Source organism: Lycorma delicatula, chromosome 2 (genome assembly GCF_047948215.1).
Source record: "Lycorma delicatula isolate Av1 chromosome 2, ASM4794821v1, whole genome shotgun sequence".
Classification (NCBI taxonomy): domain Eukaryota; kingdom Metazoa; phylum Arthropoda; class Insecta; order Hemiptera; family Fulgoridae; genus Lycorma; species Lycorma delicatula.
Window position 1 is genome coordinate 500,791 of NC_134456.1, and position 22,788 is coordinate 523,578.

The following is a 22,788-nucleotide window of genomic DNA, read 5'->3' on the forward strand; positions in this document are numbered from 1 at the left end:
TTTAATTTTATTATTACAATCCAGACATTATTTTGCATCTATTTTGTGGAGGAAGATAGGTTAGAGAAATAAGTAGTGAATGTGCTGGAGAGCTGACATTATCTGAAAAGTTGGAAAAAACTTATATGACAACTGTAGTATTATTGTTTTTATCAAAATCATAACTTAACAATACTAGAATTTACCTTTATAATTCAGTTTCAATAAAATTGTAACATTGATATAAAGTTGTAACATCGGTGGTAACCTTAAACCATCAAGTAACTATTAGTAGAGACTGTAAACTCTCTTATTATAATTGTTTATATTTTTGTGTAAAGTTATATAATATGAATTATTAAAATTTTGATATTTCTGTAATTAAAAAAGTTAACCGTGTAATTAAAAACTATTATTTTACAATAGATTGGTGTACATTAATTTGTGCTTTAAATTATTATATAAAGCCTACTCTTTATAACAGTGTTAATGTGTGTAAAACATGTGAATTATAAAAATTATTAGAGTTGTTTTCTTTCAGGGTGATGTTAATTGTAGATAAAGTCCATGTGGTGAACAGATTGATAATGTCACTTGTAGGTTTGGATATTGATTGTTGGGTATGACATGTTTGTATAAAAAAAGTATATTCAGCTCTGTGAAAAAGGCGGTGAAGAGGTGTTTAACCTCTTCACTCCTCATTTCATCATCCTTGTAAGCCTGTCACAGGGTGCTTATTATTCTTGATATTTGTGGCTATGTTTTTTCTCTGAAAAAACATAGCTTGTAACTTATGTGAGGTTGCTCACAATTATAATGGTTAATGCACCTTGTAAGAGAATGTAAATGTAAAGCAGTTAGAAGTTTAATATCATCTTTCATATTCTTGCATTCAGATTTCAGGTTAAAGTTTCTTGCGTGAAGGAAATTCACAGAAAGATACAAAATCAATCTGTTTACATTTTAACTAACTGTCTTTTTATTTTTTAAGTTGCTCCTAAAATTGCATTAAATTTTATAGATCATATTATCACGTATCTTGTTTGTGTAGTAAAATTTTAAAGTAGATTTAACCGTTATAATGTTGTTTAGAAACATGGGAAACATGCCTTTGTTATTATACCTTGATTTTTTACTTTAAACTTGATTATTATTAACTAGACATTAGAAAGTAATGAATTTCATATGTACATTACTAATTTACAAAGCGAGGTAATAGAATTAATAAATGATTTTTTTTTTTATTTCTGTACTGAAAGTAACTCGTGTTCTCTAGATGTAACAAGATTGTGAGAAACAGTTTGCCATTTATAAATTCTATGTACATGCTGTGATTGGAATGAAAAAAGTATTAAATTTATTCAAAAGAAATAATTTTTAAATTTAAATTTTCTGTAAAAGAATTTTTCATATCTATTTATTTGTTAATTTAAAATGTTGACGGTGAAAAATTCACAGTATTTGGGAGAAGAAATGCATGTTCATATCCTCATCATGTGATAATATCTATATTTAAATCTTTTTAGTCGCTAATGGAATGAAAAAATATAAAAAGAAATTTATTTTTGTTTAATTCACAATTCTCCGAATGCATTCTGACACGCTTACAACTTTAGAATTGGTATTATATTTATTATAATGATGATTTCATTACTGATGTCTGTAACTTGGCCAAATGTGAACCGATTGGAATTTTTAAAAACCTTCCAAATAAATTTTTATTGGTTTGCTGTGTGTTAAAAGTTTTGCTGGACAAATATAATTGGCTGCCTTCTTAATATTATTGCATTTTAAGCCGATTTTAAGATAACTTAAAAATAAAATATATTTTTAATGATAGGCCTGATTTTACATCCTCCATTAAGTTCTTTTGTTGTTTTTGATAAATAGTAAAAATAACTACTATCCATTATAGATTTTGTGTTCTCAAAACATGAATATACCAAGATGTAATTATATTTTATGCATAACTAATATATGCACTACTGGATAAAAACGGTTTATGAATAGTTTAATGGATACAGGCTTGTTGAAAGTGCACTGATATCATTGCCTAGTATACGATCTAGAAAAGCTGTTTTATTTAATAAGATCCATATTTTTTTAACCATTTTGGATTAGTAAATGAACAAAAAATTGTAAAGAATGAATATTCTCAATTTTTGATTGTGTTGCTAAGTGAAATTGTTACTTTGGCTGTAGGCATGCTAAGTGTAACAAAGTCGAGGTTCAGTCTCAGATTACAATGTTGTGTTACTTTTTTCAGATTGGTACTTAACAAAGTATATTGTGAAGGTTTTTTTCTTAAGAATTAAGGAATGTGTAATAAATTTGTGAAATTTATGTAATTAATATTTATGAGTACATGACAAGATTGTTGTGAACTGAGATAATTGGATGGGTAGGTTAATAATTATAAGCAATTAGGGATTTCAATAGATCTTTTATTTATGCGATTAAATTGATTGTAGGAGGTTGTTTTAAGTTTTTGAGATAAGATTAATTAAATTATAACTGGTATGAGTTTTGTTGTTATTACCTTATTTTAAGATATTGCAAGAATATTTTGCTTATCAAAGTTTGGGACACAGTTTGATATCTGTGTGAGAAATGACATTTTTTAAAAAATTCGTAGACGTATTTGCAGATGTTATTTTCTTTTTCTGAGTCAATGTATAATGAAGTACTTGACTGTACGTCTGATTAAATTTGAAAAATACCCATTTTTCTTTCCATTATAGATCAGCGTTTCTCAACCTAAGAGTCATGGTGATACCAAGGGGGGTCACCAAATTACCCTCTTACTTTACATGTAAGCAATAATGAAATAATTATTTGAAAAAAAATCATTTATTAAAACATTTTACTTAACATTTGTAAGTACACATGTAAAGAAAATAAATTAATAAAATGTTTGCGTTTGTCATTCATTTAAAAGTTTCTACCTACATGGATCTATGTTAGAAACACAAAAACTAACTAACTGTTTTCAAATGATAAAAGATGATTCCTGTATTTAGTTTTTAGCGTAACCATAGATGAAAAATCCAGTTCACAGAGGTAAGACATAGCAAAAGAGATTAGTATTTTTAATGCTTCTGTGACTAAATTTCCATATTCACTTCAAAGAGCAAGCCAAAATGTATCTAAATTTTCAGATGTGAATTGTAGTTGTAATGTTTTATCAGCAGACATTTTGATGAGCTGGTCGTGAATCTCAACCGGTAACTTAACAGCTGTAATGTTTTTACAAAATTGATTCAATACCCATCACTTCAAGAAATCATTTTTGTCTTCTGGGAAATACTACCCCAAATGAATTTGTGGCCCACGCAAGTGCATCTTCCTGCTATCCAAATTGAGGTGAATAGTAGTTTCTTCTTCATCCAAATTTTTCTCAATATAATCGGAAGTGAGTGGAAACATAAAAATTTTTGCTTTGAAGATGAGTAGCCCAGATATCAAGCTTCTTAATGAAAGCGTGAACGTTATCTGTCATTAATAAAACGCTTTTGTCATGTTCTGGTAAATTCACATTCAAGTTGTTAAATGCAAAAATACATCAGCTAAATAAGCCAACAGCAGAATAATTTCATTATTCTGTTTGTTTGTTAATAATTTCAATGGTGTTTGTTTATCCTAGAAAAATATTATTAATTCATCTTGCAATTCTAATAATCAGGTTAACACTTTCCCCTGTGATAACCGTTTTAACTTCTCTAGGGAAAAGAAGAGATATTTCTTTTTGCCCATTTCATTGTATAGTTTAGCAAACAGTCTAATCTATAACTGTAGACTTTTAATAAAATTAACCATTTTAACAGCTTTACAAAAAATTGGTTTGAAATTTTCCAGCATTTTTTTTGTGATAAGAGCATGTCTGAGAAGGCAGCACTGTGTGTCCATTCATCCCTTGGTATAAGATGATCTTTTTATTTTTTTTCAGAAATGATTGTTCTTTCCTTTGCATCATCACTACATACTGCATTACATCTTATCCAGTCTGTGTTATAGTTTTTAGTAGTTTCATTAGGAACATAAAAAAAAATATTCAAAAAACATCAGAAGGACATTGTTCTGTTGCATGACCAGGTATTGATTTGCAACCCATTGGGTTGGTCTAGTGGTTAACGCGTCTTCCCAAATCAGCTGATTTGGAAAGTCGAGAGTTTTTGGTGGTTGAGTTTCAATTAACCACACATCTCAGGAATGGTCGAACTGAGAATGTACAAGACTACACTTCATACATATCATCCTCATTCATCCTCTGAAGAATTATCTAAACGGTAGTTACCAGATGCTAAACAGGAAAAAAAAAGAAAAGAGGTATTGATTTGCAAAGCAACATATTTTTTTTATTAGTCTGACTCTATCGCATTCATATCTCACAAAACATAAGAACTGAGAAATGTTTACCAAATCTGTTGATTCATCAAATTGAATACTAAAAAATTCACATTAACTCATTGCTGAATTATCTGATCATGAACATCGATACCATGCTTTGATACTGTGTTGTTAGAAGGTGGAATATTTTTCAATTTCTTTGCTTCTTCCTCACCTATTAAAGTTCAGACCATATCAACTGCAGCAAGCAATGTGAGTTTATCTGCGATTGTATGGCATTTAGCCATATTAGCTACATCTTAACGAGATAAGATGCTTCAAGTGTACTTTTATCAGCATGGCTTGATTTATAAATAGAAGCTTGTTGATTTCTCAAAGTATGTGATTTTCTTTTGATATATTCCAAGGGTTTGCTTTTATGATCTGGATGTTTAGTTCCTAGTGTCGAATTAATTCTAATGGCTTCATACTTTCATCAGAGAGGACTTGAAAGCAAACAATGCACTTCAGTTTTCCATTCAATGAAGTAGAACCGTAATTTAAATAACTGTCATTGTACAGTCTTGTCTTTTTATCAGTCGATTCTGTGGATGTAAATGGCTCACTTGTTTTTTCATAAATTTATCAACTTTGCATAAGATCTAATTGAAAAAAAAAAAAACAGTTACACTTGTTTGACCACTCACTAAAAAACTGAAATCTCAATTATTATTTTCAGTAAAACTTTACGTTTAAAAATTTAAATAAAGACACGCTTTGTACTTGAAAATAAACAACATTGCAATCCCTTACTTCTCTTTTATACTATAGAGAGCGTGACATGTTCAAACGTATCATGTGCACGTTTGAAAGTGACGTTCTCACAGCAATTATTATGCATGCAGACTAAATTAAAAGGAGCACATTCACATCAAGTTGGAACCTGTAAATTGCTCATGTTTGTACACTTCATACGTGCATGTTCATACCTGTCGCTGTCAATGCAGATTAATAGTTTTAATTAGATTTTATTGGGTATTGGTTGAGGGGGGGGGGGGGTTGCAAAATTAATGTTTTTTTTTTTTTTACTTTTTGGGGGTTGTGGAGCTAAAAAGGTTGAGATTCACTGTTGAATCTCATTCTTTCTGATCTGTGATCAGTGATTAAGGAAGGTTATTTTATGTATTAAAATTTGAGGATTTTTTCTTTAAATACTTCTTTACTGTGATTGTTAGATAATATATAGTTCTTTATGTTATTCTGTTTGTAGTGAATAATGTTAAAGTATGCGATTACACATGTTTTATATGCGTATACATTTACAAATAAGTCTGTTAAATTTACATTTTTTATTTTGTAATGCTTTACAATTAGGATATCATTAAATGTTGTAATGTTCTAGTATAATTTTTTGAACAGTAGAAAATAAAAAACTTTTAACTGGTAAATGTAATTTTGTTCTTTTAAAATCCTCAAATTTTTTTTACCTTTAAAATGCTTTTTATACAACTTTTGAAATGTTAACATTTGGTCTCAAGGGTTTTAGATGTATTATTGTTATTCTGAAACCTGTTAGTTCATACAGTATATACAGTTCTGTTAAAATATACTATTTTTAGTTCTTTAACATTTCACTAATTTAGATGTTTGAATTTCAATAATTGACATTTGGTATTATGCGTATTCTGTGAATTTAAGAAATAAGAACTGATTTTTATGAAAATAATGCATATATACATCTGTTTATTTACTTTTCGCAGGCTGTTGCTTCCTGCAACAAATGAAATACAAAGAAAGACTATCATGATGTTATTTAGTACATATTTATACAGTTATGGAATTCACTATTTGTGAACATACCATGTACAGTTGATAATATTGGTTAGGAGATTTTATTAAAATATTGACATTAATATATTGGAAATGAAATGTGTATGTTTGGAGCATGCTTAGTAATTTAATGAAAGATAGAAATGGAAACTTATGAATTAAGTACAATGACACCGTTTTTGATGCCTGGGATTTTTGTAGCATGTATAGCGATGTTGAAAAACAAAACTGATACGCAGTTGAAAAAATGAATTAAAAAATGTAGTTTAGTTTTAGAATAACTTCATTATTCTCTTAGTTTATTTTCATTTTTTGTGTATTCATACATAATTAAATATCTTTCTAATGTTCATACAATATATATTTTCAAAATATGTTATAGTTTCAAATATTTTATCGGTCAATAAAGATAATTTGATTATCGTACTAATATTTTGTGAAAGCATTTTTATGGCTGTTATAAAGATACCACCTCATGTTTTCAACATTTTTTGCTGCGATCAGCCAAGCTTCTCATCCAGAACCCACATGTTAAATTGATTTTACTGTAGCATCTATTTTTTTTTTTTGTTTTGGTTAGACTTAAAGTTATTGTTTCTGTAATTCTTCTTTAATATCTCTTAATATTTTTGTTATTTTAATTATTTATTTATTTTAAGTGTATTGTCGTTCTATTTAATTCCCTTCTTACCCCTTACTATTGGCTGAAAAGTTAGGTTAATATCTACCCTTTCCTTGTTCAGCTTTTGTGTAAAGTCGGCAAGTACTCAGAAATACACTTTTTCCCTCTAACTTTTTATTTCTTATATGTAGTCGTTTACAGTATCATTTTTATTGATTATTGTTAATTTATGTTATAACCTATAATCTAAATTAGTTGTAGTTTGTTTAACTTATAATTTACAGTTTAATTATAACTTAATTTGCAATCAAACATAGTAACAATAACAGCAGTTAAAACATAGTTAAACTATTTTTCAAACCTAACATGTATAAAAATTGTATATGTTAACATAAGCTATTATACCAAATCTTAACAGGGAAGAAGCGGGTTATGTTATGTATTTTTTGGGTTTGTTTATCAAACTCCTAACCGATAAACAGTTCATAAAATTATATCCTGCAGTTTTGTAAAACACTTAATTTATTAATAAATATTTTGTCTGTATTATTTATTAAATGTATGTAATTTATACTTTAATATTTTCAAAAATCACCCTTTAAACATTAAGACAATATTTATAAAACTAAGAAGCTGGTGGGTTTGTTAATTCACTTAGTAATCTTGAATGATGATGAATTTCATTCAACGATTGATTTTTTATTTGAAAAACATCATTGTATACTCTTTAACTGCAGTGCTTTTTTTTTCTTTTTACAGTTCAAGGTAATTCAGACTGGTTTAATATCACCTGATGGATTAGCTTGTGATTGGTTGACAAAAAAATTGTATTGGACTGATGGAGAGACTAATAGAATCGAAGTGGCAACTATTGAAGGACGACATAGAAAAGTACTTTTCTGGGATGATATCGACCAACCGAGAGCTATTGCACTTGCTCCAATGCACGGGTAATGTTTATTAAAAGCTGTTTTATTTTTATATTGAAGAAATTAACATTTTGACTATCGTTACAGTATGTTAGCGGTAACGAAAATACAAATTACTATAACTTCCCACATTATTTTGAGTACGGTTATAAAATTATATTAATCCGATCAGCCCGAGTACAGAATTAATAAAATAAAATAGGATGACACCTACCTTAGTCCATAATCCAAGCAATAGCGCTTTTGCGAGTACCTTGCATCATCAGTTGCTCTATAATTTTTCAAATATTTTGTTGTAAATTATACTTTAAAATTAAAATTGTTCATTGCAAATTGCATATTAAGATTTAAAATTGTTAAAAGATCCTTTTTCAATTAAATAATAACAGAAATAGAATTAAAATTTTTTAGACGGTAGCATAACTTTGGCTAGCTAGTCTACCTGGATTTATATTTTATTTTTATTATTAATTTTAATTTACAATTTAAAATTTTGAATAAAAAAAAGATTAGTTCTATTTCTGTTTTGATTTAATTGGAAAAGGATCTTTTAACAATTATAAATCTCAATTTAATATGCGATTTGCAATGTACAATTTTAATTTTAATGTGTAATTTACAACGAAAGATTTGAAAAATTATAGAGCAAGATGATGCAAGGTATTCGCAAAAGCGTTCTTGCTTGGATTATGGAATAAGGTAGGTGTCATCCTGTTTTATTAATTCTGTACTTGGGTTGATTGGATTAATTTGTATAGTGCAGAGGAATATGATTCCTGAAAGAATCTATTTTAAGTTATATTATTATGTTTTATTTTTGTTAACATTTTGTATTTTATTTTCTGATGCAGCGTCATGTTTTGGACTGACTGGGGTGAAGTACCGAAGATAGAACGAGCTGCAATGAATGGTGATCCAACGACAAGAAAAGTAATTGTTAGTGAACATATATTTTGGCCAAATGGATTGACTATAGATTTTGAAAATAAACGTGTTTATTGGTCTGATGGAAAACTGCATTTTATTGAGGTGCGATTTTTTTTATCTGTTATACATATTGCTTTAAAAAAATTATAACTATGATTAATTGTAATATTCTTTAAACTTTTTAAAGCGATGTATAGATTAAGTCAATTAAATTTTTCTTTAATTTACAAAAATATCATTTGTATAATTGAATATTACTTGATATTTCAGTAGGGTTGGCATAGTGATGTGCAAAAGTATATCGAGATTGAAGAAGAAAAATGGTTAACCTCTTCACTGCAAAATCCATATGACAAAAACTTCTTAGTCCATAGGACAGAATATTAGTTATTTGTAAGGATGAATAAGTTATTTTTCGGCTGACTTGCTTCTCATTTTAGGCCACTTAAAACTATCTGTTGATGGCACTTAAGACGGACTATATATGATTTAGAAAACAATAATTGTAATAGAAACATCACAAGAATTAATTTTTCTTTTTGGAGGTATTGTTTACTAGAAAAGTATAGTTTCCTGACAACCAGAATAAACAGGGTTTTAGTTTTGAAATCGTCTTTTGACCTGAACAATTGCAGCAGTGCAGAGTAAGAAGAAATCTTGAATTTTCTCATAGAATCAAACAAGTTATTTCTGTTACCAGAATCTTTTAAGTTAAAAGTATTTTCAATTTCCAGATGTTAATATTATAACATATTTTACTAAACTCCAGCATAATGATTGTATTTTAAAGAAAAAGTAAGTTATATTTTGTTTTTTACTGATTTGGTAATTTAAAAAAGTCTTAATAAAATGAAAACATTATTAACAATTTAAAAGGTTTTTATGTGTTGTTTTTTAGATGATGGACTATGATGGACGTAATAGAAAAACAATTGCTGAAGATGGAGTTGATTACCCCTTTGCTCTTGCTTTTTTTCAGGATAAACTGTATTGGACTGACTGGCATACTTTGTAAGCTATTATTTTTAATATTGATGTTTTATAATTAACATTTTCACTAAAAATGATGTGTAAAAACAGATGAAAATTACATAGCAGAGGTGATATATCTAAGTAATATATCATAATGATATATATATATCTTGTGAACCATGGCTGTGCTTTGCTGAGTTACAGATGTGTTCAGGAGTTACTAAACATTTTCGATTAAGCATTTTTTTATGTAGCTGTGTTTTTTATAATCATGGTTTGATGTACAACATTACCTTTAACATTTCATAGTATGATAACTGCTTGCAGTATATACTATCACATTAGCAGTACCAAAAAGGTTTGAAGAGCCCTGTGCAAGTAAATTTGGTAGTTTTTCGTTAGTATACGAGGACTATTTATAAATTAACCTCCAGTTGAGTAATAAGTATAAATAAAATAAAATGAAAAAAATTTACTATGTACAAAAAATTATGTATATGCTTATATTATTTCTCAACATAGTCCCCCTCAAATTCAAGTATTGTTGAATCATGACACCAGCTTGTCTATTCCCTCTTCAAAGAATATCATTCCCACCCGTACATTAATACCATCTATGAGTTCATCACTGCTTTTGAAGTGTAATAATCAGCCATTTCTTCAATTTTGTTATATAAAAATCAGACAGAGTCAGATTAGGATTGTAAAGGTGATGGTAAAAGATCTGCCACTTAAACTCGTTTAGTACACCTCTAGTGTTAGTGGTGGTGTGAAATCATGCATTTTCATGCAAAAAAACAATCCTCTTTGTTAGCAACTCTTAATTATTTATTCTGTATTGCACTCCTAAGCTTTGTCAGTGTTTTAGAAAAGATGTGTGCAGTTACTGGTGGCTTCGTAAATTCGGCCAACAAAATTTCTTTACAGTTCAAAACACGGTAGCTTTAGTCTTTTGCTCAAATTGGTTTGCTTAAATTTTTTGGGTTTGTTCACCAACTGTGTGTGCATCCACTGTTTCGATTGTTCTTTTGTTTCAATATTAATAAATAGAATCCATTTCTTGTCCCCTGCAACAATACTGTCAAGAAATTCACTTCCTTTATTCTTGTATGGAAGAAAAGTCAATGCAGCTCCCCTTCTTTTAGTTTTATAGGCATTTGTAAGTTTTTTGGGTACCCATCGTGTTTATTATCTATGAAAACCAATGTGTCTGTAACAATACTGTAAAGAGTTGATTTTGAAATTTGAGGAAAATTTTTGCTAAGTTCAGTAATTGTGACATGGTAATTATCATGAATGGCATGTATAATTTTTTTAACAAGTTCATTCATAATGGACTGTTGCTCTCTATCTTCCTTCCCTGAATTTTGTGCACCATTTTCTTTTATATTATTATCTTTTTTTTTTGTTATATTATTATTTTCTCTTATTTTAACTATGCACATTTGATGGTGGATCTCTGCTGCAGATGTTCCTTTTGCTTACAAAAATGAACGATGCTACATAACAATTGACGGGAGCTGCAACCATTGTCTCCATATTTCACTACATTCTGTTAGAGTGGTACAGAATGAAATGGTGACTGTCAGTATACATGATGACATATAAGCTAACCTGATGTATACTGCATATGCTGTATGTTAGTATGCGAACTGGTTTTCTCTTATAACAATCAACCAAAAGTTAATTTATTATTAGCCTAGATATTTTCATATCTTGTATTCATCTTTGATTGTATATCATTAGTTTTTTCATTTGTATGGAACCCGTGCTTGTATTTTTGCATATTTATGAATTTTTTTAATTTCCAATGATTTTATTCCACTTCAAGCTGCAGCAAAGGCTGTAATTCTACTAATTATCACACAGTAGCTTTCTGAGTGTCTCTTTACCATTTCTTCTGTGAGGACTGCCTATTATTTTTTTACAAAAACAATGAAGCAAAAAAAAAATTTTTGCTACAATTGTTATATTGTTTCAAAAATATTCACCTTTAAGATTTATAGACTTTTGCATGCTCCATTCAAACCGATTCTCATAACATTTTTTCCACTTTGAAGTCCCTAAAAACATGGCTTGGTTTTGAAAGAATTCAAGTGCTTATTGAGGTGATGAAAATTTTTGTCCATGCATTTTTTGTTTGACATTTGGGAACAAAAAGAAGTCGTTAGGCTTCAGGTTAATGTGGGCAGTGAGACATTAATTTGATGTTTTTTTTCCATCAAATATTGTTTGATGTGCTGCGTGAAAGCTGGTATTGTCAAGAAGAAGAATAATTTGACGTTTTCAGTTGCTTTTCTTGATTTCACTGATGACTTCTGGCAAACAAATTATATACAATTCGGCATTAACTGTTTTGTCGATTCCCTAAAGCAATGGTTGCTGCACGTGCAATATTACTGAAGAGACATGCAATTATTTTCTTGGAAGTGTTTCGCGAATGAACCACTTTTGTTGGATTGGATATGGTTCATTTGGAACACCCAAATAAATCATTGTTGCTTAGTTTCCAGCTTGTATGAATATACCCAAGTTTCCTGTTACGATGTTGTGTATGGATTTTGCATTTCCTTGATCAAATTTTTTGGGCACTTCCTTATACCAATTATATGAGTCTGTTTATGAGCTTCAGTCAAATTATGCGGGATCGATTGGGAACAGATGTTTTTCACAGGTAAATGTTATTACAAAATAAAATGTGCTGCTCTTTGCAATTCAATCATTTGCCGTTTGCAAATGTCTTTGATATGTCTATTTCACAGTAAGTCACATGTCGATCCTCTTCAACCATGTTGTGCACAGCATTGATTTTTTTTGGTCGACCTTCTTAAAATTTATCAATGATGAAAACATGAGCATGACAAAATTCTGCAAACCGATTGTAAATAGTCTTTTCTGATGGTGATTCATTACCGAAAGTTGAATGAAGTGATTCTAGGCATTGTTGTCAAGTTAGGCTCTTACTAAAATCATAAAAAGTTATCCAACGAAAACTTTCACATGAAATTTCCATTTTTTCACAAAACTGTTTTTTTTTTAAAAACTCACTAACAAACTATTTGGCTGATTTCTGAGCTGCAACTTTTGTAACAATAAAAAAATTCAGATTTTACAACAAATAGGAATGGTATGTCTCAATAGTGCCATCTAGTGGTTGATTGTAAAACCTTAAAGGCGACATCCATATTTAGCAGAATAACAAATTAATTGCATTCCTGTATACCTTCTGTTATCGATTCATACTTTTATTTCTAATTTGTTTGACTTTGCTGGTACATCCCAACCCTGTAGGGAAAGACACCCACTTAGTGACGTTTCGGTCGCCACACCACCCTTCCCCTTCCTAGCCCTGTTGGGCTTTGAGTCATCTATCTCCCTCTGGCTTTTTACATCAGGTAATAAGCCTGGCCTTGTTGGGATGCCACTAATGTAAATGCCTTGGTAGACATTTGCATCGGTGATTTATTAACTCGGCTTTTCCTTTCGCTGTAGGCCTAGTCCGGACATCTTGAATGTCCTACATCATATCCCTCTGAACTAGCTAACCGAGTTCGCGGAAGCACAAACCCCACGCCCAGTTCCACTTATTATGAGCCAATTTTGTGAATGTCTCATAAATCAAGGCAAATTAAACACAACATACCACCAAAGATGTTGATCTTTGAACAAAATTTAGTCCTAGTTTCCCTTACTGAACTCAGCTTTAGTTCAAACCCCAGACTTAGATTAAATTAAATTATGGACTCCGGTCTGGATCACTAGGGAGAGTTGGACAGACCTCCTACTCCTACTCGGTTCCATCACAGAGTCCCACATGACATTCACCTCATAAACCATCGTCAAGATGCCTCACGTCAAGATACACCTCACGGCTGCATGGTATCTCACATGCCCTCGGCAGTGCAGTCGCCATCCCGCCGACAGTGTCATTTGCTCATTCTAATCTGCCCTTGTCAAAACACCGCTATACCTCACGGCTGCATGGTATTCCATGCCCATCGGCAGTGCAGTCGCCGTATGAACTAACCACAACCAGGTCCAAACCATTCACGGCAAGCTTAACAACATGATGGGTGTCAGAAGCCTGCCGTATGAAGACACTATCTATAGACTTCCTACACAGCACGGCAGATTTACTGTTACTTACAAAAAACTTATTCCAGCCTGAAAAACCTGGCAGATCTCCCTTGACCACATACAGGTGCTGCAGAAGAAGAACATCGAGGCTCCGTTTCTCAACAACCTCACCTAACTCAACTTGGACTGCATAAGCTCCCTGGGCATTAAGTTGACCAAACCTAACCATCGAGAGAGTTAAAGTACATCTCAACTGTTCTCAAGTAACAACCACACTCCTTACTATTAACCAAGTGCCTATTACTTTTGCACAACCTTTTACAGTTAATGCAACACGTAGCCTCTCTCGCTGCACGTCAAGGTACTCCTTGATGCGACAGGACGCGAAATCTGAGAAAATTTGCCCCTCCGATATGAACTTCTGATGGAGACCAGCCCGTAACTCCCACTCTGTGATACTGTGGGGCATCACGCTTAGCAGTCTTGAAGACAAGCCTACACTGTTCCTTGAAAGAAGCCTCATCCAAGCCAGTGTATTGCTGTCGGATGAGAGACAGAACCTCGTCATCGGAGAGGCTGTGTTTGATGTCATATACGATGACACAGGGCCTACTCAGATGCTTGGGGTTTACCTTCACCTCAAGCTTCTTGACTGTGGGAGACTCCTTAATGACACGGACTGTCTCCTTATTTTTCGCAACAACTACCAGCCCTTTGCTGGTCTCCTTGATGTCCCTAATCTTCAGCTGATTCCGGTCGCCAAGATGAGCAGCCCGGAAATCACGCTTCAGTTCTTGGCTTGTTGTATAAATGCAACCCTTTTACTTCTATAGAAGTAAGAAATGACAAGCCTAAAATAGACAAGCGCTAACTGTGTCAACTGACTGATAATCAGTGAAGCCTTGATACTGCTGCAAGGTACACACACAACCAGCAGCCAAAAAATTACTGAGAATAGACAAAAACACAGGAACTCTGAACGCACTTAAGGAGACCAGAGTAGCACTTTGCTGGTATAACATATATCCCAATTTTTTTCTCATTAAACCCTCTATCTTTGTAATAAGACCTCCGGCTTTTTAGCTGCCTTGCTGGCCTCGCGCTTGGTGTTCAGCATGTCAGCGTAGCACCTGCGCTGTGCTTGGGCCTGGACTACCTTGGTTTGGATTTTGACCTTGTGGGGCTTAGAGGCCAAAGCCTCAAAGCCTTTTACCATTACCGAAAACTCCTCCTTGAATTTGGCGAGACGGGGAAGAACTGTCTTCCTTGTTCCCATGCTGACACCGCTGGGAAGTGCCAAGAACTCAAACAAGAAGTCCAGGTCCTCCTGGACTACTTTAGCCAATGGGGCAGAACTGGCAGGTCTGCCTGGATGAGAACACCCATGTACATCTTGCTGACACCGTCCTCAGAGGAGTTCGTCCATGACACAGGCTCCGGCTCAGGCTTCCTCTTCCGCCTGGACTTCCTAACCTCCTGGACTTCCTAACCTCCTGGAACTCTGTCATGGCTGAAGATTCTCTAACCTGACAAGACCTAACGAAACTCTCGCTGTCTTCCTTCTAACTGAAACACCGGGCAAACCCACAAATGTGATGACTGCCCGCAGTTAGCATGGACAGCTGGGGACCTTCTGTATTCCCATGTCACTCTTTGTACCTCTTGGCTGCTACTGGATCGATCGGATGCAATACTAAACGTACGGCACAAAACCACAGATTACGGCTCTTGCTCTGAAAAGAGCGCAAGCAGGACTAGGGAAATCCCTTGCTTGTCATAGGGTCTTACGACCAGGAGTCATTACCACCTTTTAGCCGCGATGAGGTGAGTACGCATCGTATAAATGCAACCCTTTTACTTCTGTAGAAGTAAGAAATGACAAGCCTAAATTAGGCAAGCGCTAACTGCGTCTACAGTTTGATAATCAGTGAAGCCTTGATACTGCTGCAAGGTACACACACGACCAGAAGCCAAAAAATTACTGAGAAAAGATGAAAACACAGGAACTCTGGACGCACTTAAGGAGACCAGAGTAGCACTTTGCTGGTACAACATATATCCCAATTTTTTTCTCATTAAACCCTCTATCTTTTCCCCACCGATTGTTATCAGAGATTTTTGTAGATCTATAAGACTAGCCTTCATACCTTTCATTTATTTCTTAAGGTTTATTATGAAACCTCCTTTAATATCCTTTTCTGAAATCACCCTGCCGGTTATTTTTTGAATTTCTTTTATTTTTTATAAAAATTTACACATCAAATGAAATTAAACTTATTCACAGTTAATTGCATTTGTTTTTCTCATTTATTGTCAATATTAATATCACATAAACTGAATTAATTATTATTAATGCACTTTTCTGACTTTTTATTAACTTGTTTACAGATCAGTCCATGTAATAGACAGACATTCTGGTGGTGTTCCTAAGGAAATAATAAATGGTGATTATGTACCGACTGATATAAGGGTTTGGGAGGCAAAGAGACAACCTTATAAGGATACTCCATGTGCTCGTAACAATGGTGGTTGTTCACATCTTTGTTTACTCACGTCTCAGTCTCCAGGGTATTCTTGTGCCTGTCCAACAGGAATCAAATTACTTGATTATTATACATGTGCTGAAGGTGAGGTCTTTACCTAATTAAAAATTTATTGTGCTCAGTTACTTATCGATAAATTATTTATAATTTTCTGCTATAACTTAAAAATAGTATTATTACTTGTTTGAAGTTTAGAACACACGTGAGGTCATTAGAGATTTTTTTTATTATGTGGCATCAATTCAACTGTCAGTAATTATTTATGTAATATTTTTGCTGCTTAACAATTTCACTGGTAGGTTCTGATCAGTACTGGTTTTAGATATGATAAAATTTGCTAAGGCAATGAGACAGAAGTAGCATGTACATGCAGTTACAAAGTAGTAATCTACCTCATATTTTTTCCAGAAACAATTTTTCTTTTGATGGTCAATGTATATATTTTTTTTATATTATTGGAAAAAAGTATAATGATTAGTAAATTACCTGTAAATATTTTAACATTAAATTAGGTTGTTTTATAATCAACACTGCACCTGTTCATGCAGAGTAGATTGCTTATTATAAAAAAAATAATCACATTAAATAAAAAATGTTGAAACTACTGCACTCTGGAATCCAAACATTAGAATATGATTTTTTTCTGATTGAAAGAAGAATGAGACCTCCCTCATTATTATATCAGAATATTTTTCATAGAAGCTAATTTTTTTGCTTAATTGATTGATTATTTATTGTCATATTGATTCATTTTTATTATAAAAAGAAGTCTGATATTTTTGTATTTATTAAAATATCAAACTGAGATTGTTTATTAAGAAATTTGACAATCTTGTGAAAAAGTGAGATGGGATTGGTAGTATTTGATTATAGTTTATTATTTTGCGTGTAAATTGATATATTTTTATTATTAAATTATTGTTTTATTACTTTATTATTAAATTATTTTTTGTTGTTTTTTTTTATTTTACAGGTGCTCAAGAATTGTTATTATTAGTACAAAGAACTGATATATCTGTGATATCATTAGACTCGCCTGATCATACTAATCAAATATTACCTCTTCATGGTATTAAACATGCTATAGCTATTGACTATGATTCTATTGATGGGTACCTTTATTGGACCGATGAAGATGTAATTTATTTTTATTTACTATTATAAAAAATAAATAATTCTCAGTTGTGGACAATATAATGCCAATTCTTTATTTCTAATGAGTATATTATTTACAATGTAACTTGGCAGTAATGTTTCCCAGATCAGTGACACAGAAAGTAGTTAATTATTTTTCACACTTCATGCTAAAATATTTTCACACTTGAAATTTAATTTTTTTTATTTATTTAATTTAATTTTAAATTAACCCTTGAAAACAAGTTTTTAAGTTTACTCTTAAAAACAAAAAAAAAAAAAAAAATTCTATATTAAGAATGTATTCTCATTCTTGAATGCACAGAATGTGTTCGCGTTTTATATATTGTGTTTAATGTATTTCATCTTCTTGAGACATTGCTTAGAAGTTATTAGCAGTACAAAGAAAAAAAAGTTGAATTATTATTTTAGAATTTTTATTTTAATTAATTTATTAAATTCATATTAACACTCTGAACAAATCAGTTTTGATTTAACTGTGTTATAGAACTTTGAAGTTTTGAATGTTGTAAATTATAAATATTCATGAAATAATTCATGTTTATACTTGTTTATCGGTAAGCTTCTTAATTTATATTTATATACAGAGTTATCATAAAAGAATGGTGCGGTTTTGAACATGGTTTAAATTAAAACAGAATTACTTACAGTTTATGTATTTTAATTTTCAAATTTGTCGTCTCAAACATTTTTTTACATAATTAATAAATTTCAATATGTGCGCCCTTAGTTGCTCGACAAATGTCCAAACGATACTCGACTTCTCTCCAAACATTGGTTAACATTTCTTCGTTAATGGTTGTTATTGCTTCATTAATCATGTTTTTTAAGCGGTTTAGGTCGCGAATCTTTTGTGTATAAACAACGCTTTTGATGTATCCCCACAAGAAAAAGTCACAAGGTGTCAGGTCTGGACTCCTTGGAGGCGAAAGTACGGGTCCTTACCGGCCTATCCATCGATCTGTAAATTTTTCGTTCAAAGCGTCCGTGACCGATGCATTGAAGTGCGGGGGAGCACCATCTTGTTGGAAATGAAGTTGATGAATGTTTTCGAGTTCATCCAGCTGAGGAAAGCAATAATCGGTTAACATGTCAAGATACACAACTCCATTAATTGGTTTTTCAGCAAAAAAGAAAGGCCTTATTACACAATTTTTCATCACACCACACCAAACATTAACTTTAGGCAAATCGCGTTGTTTCTCAGTAATTGCGTGTGGGTTTTCAGAGCCCCATATTCGTGAATCTGTTAACATATCCATTCACACGGAATGTAGCTTTGTCTGTAAAAATTATATCATCTAAAAATGATTCGTTTTCACTTATTCTGTCCAACATTTCAACAGCGAAATTGTTTTACACCATCATCGGGTTTCAATTCCTGCAGTATCTGGATTTTATAAGTGTGTAATTTCAGTTTTTTATGTAAAACTTTGTAAACTGTTGATTTTGGAATACCTAATTCGACAGGAGATGGACTTCCCAGGACTTCTAATTGCCGATTGTCTAATTAGTTCAACCGTTTCGTCTGGTACACTTGGTGTGGCAGTTTATTTCTGTTTCTTAACCGATCCGGTTTGTTCGAATCATTTGAACCAACGTCTTATGTTATTTTTGTGTGGTGGATCTCTTCCGAATTCACGTCGAAACGCACGTTGAACTAAAATTACGGATTTTAATTCAGCCATTAATAAAACACACTTTGCTTTGTCTTTATCCGAGAACATAGTAACTTGCTAAACTCACCGCAACAACAATACAAGAACTGACTTTGTAGTTACAACTACTGATAAACAAACTTTTGGGTTGGAGGCTTTCAGGGATACCAATATAAGATCTAGAAATTTCCCTACAATCTTCCTATGAATTACTGAAACCGCACCATTCTTTTATGATAACCCTGCATTTTTTGTGTTATGAATATTTATTTTATTAATAAATTATTAATTGTTAAAAAATTATTTTTAACTGCCTTATTTGTGGTAGTTTTCTTCTTCCACTTTTATTCCAATTAGACGAGAGTTGGCGATGAATAGTGTGTATTATGCTCTTATTTGAGGAGTTGTAGCTTTTGAATATTTTTTATTGTTTTATTACTTTAAGTATGTGTATGATCTAATGATAGAGATATTATGTTCATTTATAACTTATTAAATGAACATAATTTTTTAGCGTTATATTAAGTAAATTATAGAATTATTGACTATCGCTTTATGTAAATGTACAACTTGTAAACATAACATATTATGTGATGAATTTATCTCACCTGACATACGAACAAGAGTTGTTAACGAGATATATATTATAACTTCTTTATTAATAATATCTGTTTGAGAATTTCCTATTTGGTCTCAAGAATTCTGTTTTTGGATGCTTTATAGAATGATTTTCTGATTTCTTTTAATGTTTTCCTTTATGGTTATATAAGCAGTTGGAATAAAAATTTAACACATTTTTTATGATTGGTAGTCAGAAAATTTTATAGACTTATGAATTTAAAAAAAACATTACATGTAACGACATATACACATACTGTTTTGTTTATAAGATGTCAAATGATATTCTTAATCAGAAAATAAATTTCCTGCATAATAAATAAATACCTTTCATATTTAAAAAAAAATTGTAATTGTTTAATTTTATGGTAACAACTTGAATTTTTAAAATTTTTACTAATGTTTAATAGATTTAAATAGGTTTTTAATTAGATTTTTTAAATATGTTCTTATTTAGGCTAGAGTTATAAGGAGAGCAAAAATTGATGGTTCAAATCAAGAAGATCTAATAACAACTGAAGTTGAACATCCTGATGGAGTTGCTGTTGACTGGATTGCTCGTAATTTATATTGGACTGATACGGGTACTGATAGAATTGAGGTTGCTCGGCTGAATGGTAAAGCAAGAAAAGTAAGCTATTGAATTATTTTTACTATCAGTTTTCTAATTATAGTGTTCATCATGAATAAATATTATATGTTATTGTAAAGTAAGTTCTGCTATATTACTAATAGCAGGAAAATTTATTTTAAAGTTTACAACTTATCAGCTCCCCGTCACAGCTTCACCTGCACTATATGGTTACTTGTGTTTCCTGTAGTGGTCAGTCTTATTATTTTGTGTTTTTTAGTCAAGCAACCGGAGGCAGATGCACCAGTCGTGCATGCAGTAACGATGGCAACTGGCTATGTTGGTTGAGCCACAGTGCCATATTCCTTCGCACCCCTTAAAAAAATCGGAATTAAAAAACTCCAAAAATGGATTTTAAATATTTACCTGAAGGTATTTTCAAGCCCAAATCTTCTGAATATCTAGTTCACTATAGTTGTGATTGGGAAAATTTACAATTATTATTCAAAATTTTTTTTACTTTTCTTCATCCCCTGTCAAGGTCGAATTTCAAAAAGCTAGAAATTGGTTTATTAACATGAAGATTACACTCGCCAAAAATAAGATTGATTTCTTGTTATCAAGATATTAAAAAAATAATAGGGTTTAAAAAAAAATTCAAAAATCCACCTTTGAAACCTTGGAAACTTGGTTTTTTAACCTTTGAAACTTGGAATTTCAAAATATCTAGAAATTGGCTTTTTGATATTCATATAATCATTCAGTTCAAACCCAGCTCAAACAGTGATAGACACTGAAAGTTCACAATTCATTAAAGTTTGTGCTTTAACTAGCAAATCTCCACTACTATATATATACAGTACAGCCTCGCTATAATGCTGCTCGATATATTTCAGATATGGATATAATGTGGATTTATAACCTGTCCCCCAAAAAGTATCTGAAAAAAATAAAATAGGATGAAGAAATGCTAGTCATCCTACTACAGGTGATTTTTTAGTCCTGTTTCCCAATTATTAATGTCTGCTAATTTTTTTCTAAGAAAGGGAAATTTTGTTTTGCTACACGAAGTTGGTAGCGCTACTTAACCGGTATAGATACGGCAGTGTGAATTGATTCTCCTTGAGCTGTGTAAACTTTTGTGCCGTTTCCGGTAGTGTTATGAACAGAAAGTCTCTTATCATAGAACGAGTTTTCATTCTTGAACAATATTTTGCTATGAAATCATACGCAAGTATAAAAGAATCATTTCAAATTAAATTTGTTGGTGCTCCTCCGCCAGAAAAAATGTCAATTTCTAGGCTAGCAAACCGATTTTGAGATACAGTTATGCTGTAAAACCTACCATAAATCCTTTGGAAATTGTCAACAATACGCTTCTAATATAACATCTGTCAATTAATCACGACCAATTTTAAAGCCTTGGAATTCCCAAAAACATGATTCAATAAAACTAAATAATGATTCTAATAGAGTAATAGGAGAAATTCTTATGGTATACTGCACATAACTCATTTCCTGTAACAGCGATAAGACCATCACTGTGCTGCCTGTACAAGGCACAGTATATGGTATCTGAATGTTATTAAGTATTTTTATATTTTTATTTATTCCGAGTTGCTTTTACTGTGTTTATCAATATCGTTAAGTTTTATTATGTCGGTTAATTTATTAGAGTTTGTAGTGTTTATTTTTGTTCATGTTTGCCTAACATGTTATCTAAGTAAAAAACATATTCTGTAAAGGAAAAATTAAAAATCATTGAAAAGGTTAAGGCAAATTGTATGAAAGCCAGTTTATCCCGGGAATTTGGTGTGCCTGAAGGTACTGTACGTGTTTGGGTGAAAGAAGATAAATTGTATTCTTTTATTGATTCGGTAGATGAAACAGTTGGATGGACTTGGTCGCAAAAACATTAGATCCTGTGATATTAATGTAGGTAAGTGAATGTACCTTTGGTTTTTGCAAAAAACAGAGTGAAGGAGTACCACTATCAGGGCCAATTCTCAAGCTCCAGCACTAAATTTTCATGAACAAATTAACAATGAAGAAGAATCCAATGCTTCTAGTGGTTGGTTATCACAATGGGAAATCTGTCTTGACATAGGCCAAGTAAATATCGAAGGAGAATCTCATTCAGCAGATGGGATGGCAGCCAAGCATTTTCCATAAATTATATTACAATCAGCCTTATAGAAGAGAATAACTTCAATGACAAACGGTTGTATAACTGAGATGAAACTGCTTTGTATTATAAAAACTATTGCCAAGAAAAACATGAGATGCGAACCGGGTACTAAATAAGTCTGGTATGAAAATGAACAAAGAAAGGGTAACTTTCCTTTTTTGTGCCAATAAGTCAAGAAATCATAAATTGAACCTGTTGCTAATTGGCAAGTATGCCAGCCTACTACGTTGCTTCAAACATGTTAATATGAATTCATTACTAGTTATTTTTAAAAATAGTAAAAATACTTCGATGACATGTAATATTTTTTTAATGTGGTTTAACGATGAATTTGTGCCTTGTGTTAAAAATTATTTACTAGTTCGAAAATTGGAAGTAAAAGCTTTATTACTT

At 31.6% G+C, this 22,788-nt stretch overlaps 1 protein-coding gene across 1 annotated transcript in view; it reads left to right on the forward strand.

Moving 5' to 3' along the window:
* Positions 1-22,788, forward strand: part of arr (low-density lipoprotein receptor-related protein 6) — a 174,783-nt gene that overhangs the window by 113,386 nt on the left and 38,609 nt on the right. The window contains exons 4-9 of the mRNA XM_075357774.1: positions 7,517-7,707; positions 8,538-8,715; positions 9,512-9,624; positions 16,051-16,289; positions 17,179-17,342; positions 20,094-20,267. Of these exons, the coding sequence (XP_075213889.1) occupies positions 7,517-7,707; positions 8,538-8,715; positions 9,512-9,624; positions 16,051-16,289; positions 17,179-17,342; positions 20,094-20,267 (1,059 nt within the window). The remainder of the gene's footprint in view (positions 1-7,516; positions 7,708-8,537; positions 8,716-9,511; positions 9,625-16,050; positions 16,290-17,178; positions 17,343-20,093; positions 20,268-22,788) is intronic.